Raw genomic sequence first — 12,659 nt, 5'->3', positions numbered from 1 at the left:
TCACAGCACACCTTGCTTTTCAGACCGATGAGCTTTGTAAAAATAGACGCGTTTCAGAAAGGCGGGGCATAGAGGACAAACAATAAATGTACAGTATGTGGAAAATAATGTGTTTTTTGAACCTTAAACCGCATAAACATTTCATTACACCACAAATACACAAAATAATGTTCTTTTTAGCAACATCATATGACCCCTTAAATAGGCTTGCTAACCAGCAAACAGAAGAATAAACTGCTATTTAAGCAACATCTCTTGCACTGACTGAAACTCATTTAGCTTTTTTGCATTCGAGTCTGTTGCATATACAAACTTCATATTGTAACAATAAATAAATCATTGCTATAATAAGACGATGCAAATAAAATTTGTGACTAAGATTGAAACATTCAGATAAATGGTGTGACAGCAGACGGGGAGAATATGGGAGGAAGAATGAATTAGTTGACATAGAAAATGAGATGGATGAGGGACGGGTAACAGAGGGGGAGGAGAACAGAGAACAGAATGCACCCGTCTCCGTGTGATCTCGCATGCCCCGTGAATAAAAACCTTGGGAAAAGCAATTAAACACCAAACAAGGATACATGACTGCAGCTAGTCACATTGATGTTAATGGATTATCTGGATAATAAATGTGCCCATAGCAGGGCTACTCATGAATTAATCACAACCAATACGTGAAAGCAAACAGAAACAGCCTAGTTTTACTAATGTCTCCCGCTGCCTAGCAACGTCTCAGCCACAATGTGCACATCAGCACATCACCATCACTCAAAATCCCAGCCAAATGTATCTGATTACAGAAGACACATAAAAGACATGTAAACATGCACGACAAACATAATGCTGAGGCATATAAAAGGACAGCTTACTTCTTATCAATAGATACAAAACCATTGGGGGGGTCAGACTTAGAACAGACATTCCTCAAACACATGTGTTTGAGAGAAACTTTGATTTTGGGACAAGACGACGATAAAGTGAGAGTCTTGAGATACAAAGATATGGCTACGGCGAGTGAAACAGTTTAATACTGGATGAGAAATGGACTCTGGAGGGAGAAAAAAAGAATGTGATTGACAACAGAGGCAATTGACATGGCATAGTATGCACAGACAAGTGCAAGGACGGTAGATACAGCGAGTTAAAGAAGTGATAGTTCTCCCTCTCTCTCATCCCCTTTACTGCCGTCACCACAGCAACATGCCTGGAGGGGACACAAGAGAGGCAGCATCCCTGACAAAAACAACAGAGAACGAAAGAAAGAAAGGAAGAAAGAAATAAAAAGAAAGAAAGAGAAAGAAAGAAAGGAACGGGGAAGAGTGATGCTGGGAATGACAATAGGCCGACATACGAGACGAGAGAAAGAGAATAGTGCAATTAGTCATACATCACTGGTTCAAATGTATAAACCTAGAGGTTTAAAGACACTGAATGATGTGCACAGAAATTCAATTTTTGTATGATGGCAATAACTTTTGGTAAAGTCTAAATCTATAATATATTAAAGTAGGACTACACAATGTATACACATGTGCATTGCTACCTAGTCAGTAAAAGACTTTAGACTACGGGACAAAAGTTTGGAATAATTAAGATTTTTTTTATTTTATTTTTTGGTCAGTCTCTTATGCTCACCTAAGGTGAATGTATTTTATAAAAAAAATACAGTAAAATAGTAATAGTGTGAAATATTATTGTAATTTAAAAGAACTGTTTTCTATTTGAAAACATTTTAAAATGTAATTTATTCTTGTGAAATCATTCCATTATGCTGATTTGGTGGTCAGTTACTGTTGTTTATTATTGGTGCTCAGTTATTAATAATGGATCTTATTAATTTCTGTGTTAAAAACAGCTTTGCTGCTTAATATTTTTGCATCTTTTATTTGAAATAGAAATCTGTTGTAGAATTATAAATGCCTTTACAATCCCTTTTGATGAGTTTATGCGTTCTTGTTGAATAAAATTTTTTTTATTCAACCTAAAATTTTAAATGGTCGTGCATCACGGTTAAAAATATTAAGCAGCACAACTCTTTTCAACATTGATAATAATAAGAAATGTTTCTTGAGCAGCAAAATTAGAATGATTTCTGAAGGATCATGTGACACTGAAGACTGGAGTAATGACGCTAAAAATTGAGCTTTGCAGTAGCAGGAATTCATTATATTTTAAAATATATTTAAATAGAAAACACATTTTTTAAATTGTAATAATATTTCACAATGTACTTTTTACAGCATTTTTGTTCAAATAAATGCAACCAAAGTGAGCATAAAGAGTTAATTATTCAATAAAAACGTACTTATTCCAATTTTTTGACAAGTAGTGTGGGTACATTCCAATTTGCATACGTACGCACTATTTTATGCCATTTTGTAGTATAAATAGCATGAGTTCACACTGAAAATTCCAACAAGAAGTGTACTTCAAATACTTGTAAATGATGCACTGTTATTTACCTGAAAAAATTGTTTGGAATGTTGGACACTTCATGCACTTAACGGTCACATTTAATAATGTAGCGGAGGTGGACGGGCTCCAATGCTGGATAGCAAACTACCAGTTTAAATGTCATACACTAGAGTACATAGAGTACAGTAGAGTACATACAGTAGTGCACACTTCAATATGGCAAACAAGCATTTTTGTTTGAAGGTACCTCATAAGGAAAGAGAAGGGCTTTTCATATTTTGAATATTTTACAATTAGTTATAGTTATATAGTTAACAATTAATCCTGGGTATTCATAATCTGATGCTTCACATTGTATATTTTATTTATGGTATCAAAAACCATGATTGGATAAATACAGTGTGCAAAATACAGTGTGACTTCCAAGTCACTGTACTGTAACATCATGTCTAATGATCCAACAACAAATTCAAATGATATTTAGAAAGAACCAAGAAAATATTTAATGTATACAATACCCATTTTGCAGTAGAAACTGAATCAAATTTATATATACTCTAATTTTCTTCTTGCAGTCACCTCAACAGATCAGTTAAGGAAATGTTATATGTCAAAAACCAACCAGGGGTGCGTTTCCCAAAAGCAACTATGGTGACATGGTTTTATGTTTACGCGGCGCGATGCAACGCAACGCGTAAAAAGACAGTATAAGTCATTATAATCCATAATTATGTCCCCACTGGATGCAACGAATGCCTCGTTTATAATGGGTTTTAAATGTTTTTGAATCATCGCTCCAGCCTGACAGGGCATCATCAAAATATGGTAAGGGGCGTAACATTTCCGTCACACGCTTGAGGTATTCGGCCAATCACAGCACACCTTGCTTTTCAGACCGATGAGCTTTGTAAAAATAGACGCGTTTCAGAAAGGCGGGGCATAGAGGACAAACAATAAATGTACAGTATGTGGAAAATAATGTGTTTTTTGAACCTTAAACCGCATAAACATTTCATTACACCAAATAATGTTCTTTTTAGCAACATCATATGACCCCTTTAATAATTGCACAGCAACTCAGATTTGACTCCAGTGTTTGCCCATGTCAGTACAGGACACAACTTAAAAGACACTAAAAGCCTACTGGGGGAATCCATCTAAAGTGCTCTAGCACTCTTGCCGACTTGCTTAAGTAGGCTAGGCCACAAGGGAAATGAGGAGGAGGTCTGTGGTATCATAGACTTAAAAATCTAAAATAAATAAATAAAATACATATCCTCAAATATGTTTTTTGAGGAAGTAGAAGGTGAACCAATCTTCCCATTACCAGAAAACAAATTTTGTATAAAGAAACAGAGACCATTTTGAACCATAAAGATGTTTGCATAGTGACTTAGTGCTTATTTACTCCTCTAATACTCATTTAAACATTCTATCAAGATCTTTTTTGTTACTGTATAATTGTCATGAGAATTAGATATCTTTGATTTTGGAAATGCACAATTCCATGAGAATTAATCAAAGAGGACTATTTAGTCAGTAGCTCAACTTGACATGGTACCAAACTCAACAGGAAAAACAGGCTGTGATGTATCACCACATGTATCCCCAACTAATCTTTGACTCAATAACATTTGAAGTTGCACAAGAGATATGCATGACTGAAGGCGTAATGTTAGCAGCAGAGAAGAAATGACACTGATGTAGGAACCACTGGGGGACATTATTCTTGGCCTGATGACAGACTCTCACCTTGGTATCCAGTCCTGAGATAAAAACTGAGGGCACATTAAACATTCTGCTGTAATAGGTGATCTCTTTAAACGAATAGTCCCTCATGGGCCGCACTATCACCACATCCCCATACCGATGATCAGAGAAACCCTACAAAACAGCTTCATGTTAATAGAAGTAACATTTGGGTTTGTTTTAATCGTCAGACAGCTCGTATCTGAAGCCAGTGCTGCTCTGCGACCCAGAGTGATATTACTGAGTAGTTTGACGGCCAGTCGTGAGCAGCTATCTCCCATCATGACCTTCGAGTAGCCGTTCTCACGGGCAATGTGCAGAATCAGGTGCTGCCTGTACCAATAAACATTTATAAACTGAAATCTTTTTAGCCGGGCATTGCTGAATTCTTGATTATGACTGGCTCAGTGATGTTACTTTGAGGTCAATAGTGGCATTACGCGATCATACATTTTCTGTAGTGTTATTATAGTTAACTAAAGCTAAAACAAAGTGTTAAATTATCTACTAAACCAAAACAATTTTTATTACATAAAATAAAAATAAACAGCTGAAAAACAATATATATATATATATATATATATATATATATATATATATATATATATAAACTTATTTTATTTCAGCTAGTTGCCAAGGCAAATGTTCTCATTTTGCATAGTGACAAAATAATTATTAAATTTTGTAGAAAAATGTACAACTAAAACTAAAAATTGAAACTATATAGACATATAAAACAATACAAAAATAAACTTATATAAAAAGACAAAAATACACATAAAAATAACTAAAACTCTTAATAAATTAATGAAAATAAAATTCTAAATATTAACAAAACATAATAATAGTATATTAATGATACTAAAATAACACTGATGACCACCAAACCATATAACTGACCTTTTTTCCCCTGTAATTTATGGGACAATATTTTAAAACAGGGTGTCCCAAACTGGGGTTTGCAAAAATACAGGGGGTTAATGAGTTGACGATAAGTTCAAAATTAATGAAAACAAATTTTAAATTAAAAATCAAAATAAAACATAGATTTTAGATTTGTTGTGGATCTAAGGATTATGATTCAGACAACAATCTAAGCATGTGGCTTCAAGAGAGAAACCATACATTTGCATTGTTTTATTTTATGATTTAATAGATTTTAAAATAAAGCATCATAGATTTGTGAACATGCGAATGTGTTGTGAAAGTATTAAAATATAAAAATCTCAGGGTAATTTCAAGCATATATTTTAGGTCAAAGGGATTTGGCTGACAAATAAAAGTTTGCAAAGCCCTGTTCTAAAATATAAAATTCCACGTAGGCATTTCTGTTAACACATTTAAGAAATTCCTGAATTTGTATTTTGAACCTACTATTTTTCTAAAAAGGTTAAACCAGACAAGTCTCTAAAATCTCTTAATGCGGTCATACAGAAAAAGAGAGGAAGAAAAAGGGTAGCGAAACTCCCCAACTGACATGGCCCAAATAGACTAAACGGTCTAAATAAAAAGTGGCTAAAAACAACATTACTATATAAAATGCTTCGTATCTTCCAGTAAAATCATTGTGAACGAATACTCAATACATTGCCTAAACTTATTTTTCATACTGCAGTGGATAAGCCAGTCACATCTCTTCTAGATCACTTCAGTTGGAGAGCTTAATATTTAAAAGACACATTTTAGCAATATCAGTCTAACTTCATGCAAAAGTGATCAGAAACAGGAAGAGTGAAAGGGTGCATGATGCAAAGAAAGACTATGAAAGCATCAGGAATGTAGCAAAAACAGCTTGAGGAAGATGACTCAGCTTTTCATTTTGTCATTATATAAAAAAATAAGTAAAACACAAAAGTGCTAATACATCTGTAGGATATCAGACCGAATCAGACAATCTAAGATTTGGTCAGAACCGAGTTGAGGCACGAGGAGTCACAAAAATTCCACAGAGGCCCCAGACAACAGGATGTCATAAATCAGACCCTAGCCCTTCTGAAGCAAGCCTAAACCTAAACCCCTGTCACAGAACAGTTTTCAACATTAACACAAAAGAACACATTGACACTTGTGTCTTTTTTAAAGACGCTACTGCCTGTAAATCTACTCATAATTTAAAGGGGTGGTTCAGTGTTTTTTTTCTAGGCTTGATTGTGTTTATGGGGTGCAGTTTAACATGTGTTAATGCTTCGGGTTTTTTTTAAACATTTTTTTTCACATAATTTACATTTATTCCACACCACTCTGTCCCGTCTCTGAGAAACATGCTGATCATATCCTTCTTTTATGAAGCCCCTCCCTCAGAAATAGGCGATGGGCTCTGATTGGTTAGCTAGCCCAGGGTGTTGTGATTGGCTAAACCACCTCTAGTGCCCCCGTCCCGCCCCTCACCTCAGCGGCATGTGCTCCGGTTGTATTGTAAACAACGGTGTCGTTAATATCGTTTACCAGTTTGAGTCTGATTGAGAAGCAGAGGATATTATTGAAGAGGATCGTGCACAACCTGTGCAAGCACGGATTTTAATGGTAGGCCTATGTTTTTTGTTGTCTCATACTTTTAGATACGCTGTTATTTGTAAATGCTATTGCTTATGTTAGCTTTTAATATACGGTTTTATCCTGATTAAAGCTTTAATATAGTATGGCAACTGCACGCGCGTCCATGTTTAACGCTTCTCATAGCTATCTGAATAAGTGTATAATTGTAACCGTTCATTGTTGGAGCTGAGCTGAATGAGAGAGAGAGCGATGCAGAGTGTGTGCAGAGCAGGGGACGTGAGGAACAGTATTAAGAACCGCTGCTTTAGAACATTGATTTTGAAACTTGTGAATCCATTAGAATCGTTAGAAGACAGAATTGCGATTCATATATGAATATATTTTTACGTGCACCTCTAGTTTTCTCTTCCTCTTCTCTAAAGCAGCGCAGCATGGCCTCGCCCCCTTTGCTGCCTTTTCCCGAGGTTGGGGTTTATCTGGGTTTGTGATGTCACGAACCCGGAAAGTAACTCATTGTAGTCCCTACCAGCCGTTTTTGTAGGCATTAAACTGCCAGAATTTTAAAAGACGATATCTCCATTTGCATTGAACTGTCAGCTTCGTAACTTTGCAGATATTGTTTATGCTCAAACAGCATAAAATACAGCTTAATAGTTATTATACAAATTTATACAACAGCAGAATGCAGAAACTGACCCATTAAAATGAAGTATTACACAGTGTCCGAACCAGATGTGATGATAAAAGTTATCTTTTCTATGTTAATCAGATTTTTTGTACGAACCAGCAACAGCGATACACAACGACCAGCTAAAAGCTCAGATACTGATTGCGTTTTGTCAATTTAAATATTAAAATCATTTAATTTGATTTTGATCATTATTGTCACTATCATTATGGCTATTAAAACCAGGCACAATGGATAATTGATCTCAGATCTTGAAAATAACTTCAAGGACTCTATGTGAACAAACAAGTATAACGCTGCCTGCCAGCATGCTCTTCTGATTGGCTGTGATTTGTTATTGATTTAGTAGTATCTTGCAGCTGTATCTTATCACATTGCAACTGTGCATCATCATTTTGTGCTTTTCATTTCTGATGCAGCATTGGGCAAGCAACTTTGCTCAATTTAAAATAGTCTCAGAGTTGTATTTATATGGCTCAAAATCAAGAAGGATCTCTTTAAGTGTAAAAGCATCAAAGGTGAACAAATACACTTAATACAACTAAAAGAGCATTAACTTAATTAAAAGCATAGCGACAAAATTATTACTTAACTTTGTATAAAAATATGCATTTGTACATAATGTAGTCAAATGTTGTACAGGGTTTTGTGAAATGATTCAGTGAAATTAGCTCTTTGAACAAATAATTTGCTAAAATGAATCAGATTTACGAACAGTGCGCTTGATTACTGCCTCACTCGAAAAGGAAAGAAAATAAAAGAAGAAAAGTTTGCTGTAAAACCCACCTTAAGGTCTGTAACATATCCTCTTTGGCTATGAGTATCTTCAGTGATGAGAACAGCCTCTCTACTGCCAGCTTGTGTTCGGGTGAATATGCAGAGTCCTCTACACAAATGAACTAAACCAAACTAGAAATGCAGAGACTGCTGGAAGATAGTACTGTAGCTTGTTTTACGTGTTTCTAGCTTGTTCTGAATGATAAAGCAATCAGACTATACGTTTTTATGGTCACTGTCAACCTGTCAAATTATCCTGGTCAAGCAATTTAGAGATGGTAGACCACTTTGAATTATATGCAAAGAAGCTAGTGTTCCAGAAACTTCTGGAGAGCAAGAAAAAACTGTGTATTTACCTCTTGAACTTGTGAGAGCATCGAGTAAGAGGCTGTTCCACCAGAAACAGCAAGAAGAACCTAAGAAGAGCAATTAGTGTGAAGGCCAGTGAACAAACAACTCATTTAAATTCAACTGAAACCGAGGAAACGATGTTGCGCCAGTGTAGATGTTGAAGGATCTAAGGGTTATGATTCAGACAACAATCTAAGCATGTAGCTTCAAGAGAGAAACCATGCATTTGCATTGTTTTATTTTATGCGTTTCAAGCATTTTAACTCCATTTACAGGTTTCTCACTCTTTTTGGCCAATGAATTCCCATTGACGTGTCCTTTTCAGTCATTTGTGATTACTGGATTAGGATTTTTTTTTAAATAATCTTGATTTGCTAATGAGTCCTTCAGATCGTTTTGTGAACCAATTGAATTGAATAATTGAAAATAACTAATTAAACATCACTGTGACTCCTGTGAAACTCTTGGGGATAAAATAGTTTGGAGCGGAGCATAACTATAAAAAAAATTAAAGCACTTAATTATTAATAATTCCCTGATATTCTCAGGTTTTTCAAATAATGTGGGACTCATTTCAATTCCACTGAAACTGAGGAAGTCAAGAGACATACTATCTCTATATTACTTTTTATATCTGCCTTCTCATGGGGAAAGATGACACGATTATTTCCCAACATGGCCCGCAATTTGTGTATGAAGTACTCCTTGAAGCAGGACCCAGTAAACATACAGACACGTTTTTTGACGAGACTGCATCACATAATTAATTGCAAGTGACACATTGATAAGATTAACGAATCGTCAATTCATTGACACGAATGAGCACAGCAGTTCCCTCCTTACATTTAATACATTTCCTGTTAAGCCTGAAACATATGTCCCACATAAAGAAGTGTGTGCAATTTGTCAATAAGTACAACAAAAATGTGAATCACGGGAGTACTGTAGTATTCTTTTAGTCCCACGGTAATGTGCAAGAATATGGTTGTGATTCAGTATCACGCCGTGTATCAAAGTACCATCACTTTACCATGGTACACTATGCACATTATGTTTACAATAAAGTACTGTGGTAGTGGTACAATTATAGAATCATATCGGCAGTGACATGGTATAATTATCATCATATATATCCAAAACATTTAATACCATCGTGGTTCTTGTATAAATAATTGTTGTCACACAGCGGTTGTTCAATTCAACTCACGTCGGCACAGGTATCTTCTCCTGCTTACACTCCAGACCATTATATTCCTCTTCAGCTTGACACATGGCCGCTTCAAATTCACAACCTAAGTGCAAAGACAAAACAGGTCCAACCGTACGAAGCTTGTTTTCACGTGCGTGCGTGTGTGTGTGTGTGTGTAGTTTATGTTCCTGACTCCTTTTGATGACGTCCCGTGACCACGCCCATATGTTTGCGTGTCGTTTGATTACTTCGACGTTATTTACGCTACTTTTACGCTTTATTTCCACATCGTCTGACATTAATGGTTTAATGTTATCTGTTGTCTTAATGTATGATGTTTATTTGTATATTTATGTGTAAACACCATGTATACATACAACAACTTCTTGATTTGGAAAAACAGCAAAGCAAGCGCACTGGGTAAGTTTGTAAGTTATTATCTTTTTTGTCAAATTATTTATACAACTATTTATTTTGTGTATCGACATTAAACTGTTATGTCATTCGTATGACATTTGTATATAATTCAAAAGGTAACAAAATATTAAAATGCGAGTTATTGATTACGTTTCATGTTATTTTAGCTATAGTGTAACGTTACATGTATCGTCTGACTTTAATGCATATTAAAGAGTTAGCGTTTTCAGTCAAAAAGTAATGTTCAAAATAATTGAATCACGATTTTATCATATACAAACAATATTATTAATTCCTATTGTTATTGACAACGTAGACCTATTTGTCACATTCATGTTGACTCCATCTATCTACGATCCGTGGAATTGCTATGAATGCAACATCTGGGAAATGTAGTTATATTAAACAGCCCCTCTGGAAAATGATCGCTACAAAAACTACAACTCCCATCATTTTGTTGGTCTAATCGGATCGAGACCGTTCGGTTAAAGCTACCATATAATGTTTACTTCTTTGGAACAACGGCGTGTCCTCCTTGGTTAACACTGTTGGAGATCGCAGATGCGGTATCTAATGTCGTGTAAATCACACTTTCCCTGCGAGACATTCGTTAAAACCACGGAATCCTATTTGCATCGGAAGTATTAGTTCATCCTGCGGTCTGTGTTCATGATGGCGATGTTCCGCAGTTTTGTGTCTGCTGCTCAGCTCAGGCAGCATCAGCAGCAAAATGGAGCCGCAGCAGCCGCACCTGGGGAAAGCCTGGAGAGCCAGTTCTCTTGTCCCATCTGTCTGGAGGTGTACCACAAACCTGTCAGCATCGCAAGCTGCGCCCATACGTGAGTATAGTTCTTTAATTTCCATTTAGTGTCTGTGTTGTAAAACATATTTTTTTTGAGTGGTCACTTTGCATTCATGCATGTACACTTCCTACAGAATGTGCGTTAATTGCACAAATATTTAACGATGTGGAGAAAAAAAATCACCAATCTCATTGTTTTAGAGGACAGTAGATTAAATCCCGCATAACCACACACGCTTTCAATAGGAGTTTAATCAAAGTCCCTTTGTATTTCTATAGTCTTTGTTTGAATTATTTTATTGAAGATAAATTCTGTAACGTCACTCTTTAAAGATGAAACACTGTTTGCATCCCTTTGTGCTTGCACGACTCCAAAATCACGTTTCTTTGTCAGCCTTGTGACATAAAAAGGATTCATTGATATTGTCATCTTTTAATTAGTTTATGCAGTTTATGAGCTTAAAATTTTCTAAAACATTTCGATAAAAAAAGAAAAAAATATTAATCATTAAGTTGGGGTTTTTAAGTTTCTGTGTGCTGCGCAGCAGAACAAAGCGAGAAAGCTGCGAGCGATATTTCATAGCGATGTCTGTTTGGGTTCTTTTGAAGGAATCGCAAATAGGACTGAATCGGTCTGAACCGAGTATGAGTTATCGACTGAGCTTATGTTCGTTTTAATTTGTGTGCGTTGGTTGGGAGCACAGCTGGGTTTACTGTAATTAAAATGGCAGTAGTTGATATTCGGTTATTGTGTTTGTAAAAAGCATCTATCCTGGTTGGAGTGGGACACTTTTGATGCAAAACTTGTTGGTAACACGAGGAGCTCAAACAAAGCGTTCGTGTTTTTAGAACCAGAAATACGCTTGACAGGGTGCTTACGTGACATTTAAACGATCACTATCCCCCACCCCGAATTCTGAAGTGAATCACTGAATCGGTTCCTGAAACAATTCATTCTGGCGAACGTTCAAAAGAACCGATTCACTAAAAAGAATTATTTTTCGACATCAATACCCCGTTTCACGCAAGAGACTGTGAATACACTTCACAGCAATGTTCTGAAAGTCTCTTACAGCATTAAAATAATGCTCTGTAATATACATTTTTTTGCTGATTTATCTTTTCATGAGTTAAGTGAATGCATTTAGATTTTATGTAAATTCTTAATAATGTTTACATTTTTATTTATTCATTTCTAAGTAATGTTTACATTTACATTTTACAATGTTATAGCAGGTATTATGAACTAGGGATGCAACGATTATAGATTTTGTTGGTACGATTATTGTCTGAGGAATAATCACGGTCTTACGATTATGACGATTATTATGCATTTATTCATTTCCCAAAATTACTAATGTATAAAATCACATGAACACTCTTTAGATATTAAAGTGTTATTTATTGCTGGCTTTTGAAACAGAAATAACACGGTAACCAACAATACAGCACAAAATAATAATAAACAAAAGGCAAACAAAAGTTCATCTCTCCCATTGGAATTAAAAAAAGGTGACCTCTGCTCTGTAAACATCCATGACAGTATTTCTCTTTTGAAAATAACAAATGGAAATAGATCACAAAAGTATTGAATGTTTTCAGTTTGTACGTTCTTTGCATTTCTTTTGGACCTGGGGTAGAGAATTTGGAAACATGGTGAAAAAAAAATCTTGTTGGTTTTTTCTTATGAATAATACTACAACAGGGATAGTAAATAAAGTTAATTAAGTAGCCTATTAGTAATATACGACTAATATTAACTTTATTTG

The 12,659-nt window shown here is 35.3% G+C and overlaps 2 protein-coding genes across 3 annotated transcripts in view; one reads left to right on the top strand and one right to left on the bottom strand.

Moving 5' to 3' along the window:
- The window catches only part of LOC107600338 (cytoplasmic tRNA 2-thiolation protein 2-like), a 13,915-nt gene extending 4,039 nt beyond the window's left edge, over positions 1-9,876 (bottom strand). The window contains 6 exon segments of the mRNA XM_016292204.1: positions 4,174-4,305; positions 4,368-4,503; positions 8,141-8,253; positions 8,488-8,547; positions 9,121-9,199; positions 9,690-9,876. Of these exon segments, the coding sequence (XP_016147690.1) occupies positions 4,174-4,305; positions 4,368-4,503; positions 8,141-8,253; positions 8,488-8,547; positions 9,121-9,199; positions 9,690-9,754 (585 nt within the window). The 5' untranslated portion in view covers positions 9,755-9,876.
- Positions 9,877-10,531: 655 nt separating this feature from the next.
- rnf166 (ring finger protein 166) overlaps positions 10,532-12,659 on the top strand; it is a 38,350-nt gene continuing 36,222 nt past the window's right edge. For both annotated transcript variants that reach the window (XR_001610802.1, XM_016292203.1), the window contains exon 1: positions 10,532-10,927. Coding sequence is in view for 1 of the 2 variants with exons in the window: in XM_016292203.1 (XP_016147689.1) it covers positions 10,758-10,927 (170 nt within the window). In the remaining variant the exon portion in view is untranslated. The remainder of the gene's footprint in view (positions 10,928-12,659) is intronic.

Source organism: Sinocyclocheilus grahami, unplaced genomic scaffold, assembly GCF_001515645.1.
Source record: "Sinocyclocheilus grahami isolate Dianchi unplaced genomic scaffold, SAMN03320097.WGS_v1.1 scaffold282.1, whole genome shotgun sequence".
Classification (NCBI taxonomy): Eukaryota; Metazoa; Chordata; class Actinopteri; order Cypriniformes; family Cyprinidae; genus Sinocyclocheilus; species Sinocyclocheilus grahami.
The sequence above is the reverse complement of the archived record's forward strand: the minus strand, read 5'-3'. Positions and strand labels throughout refer to the sequence as shown.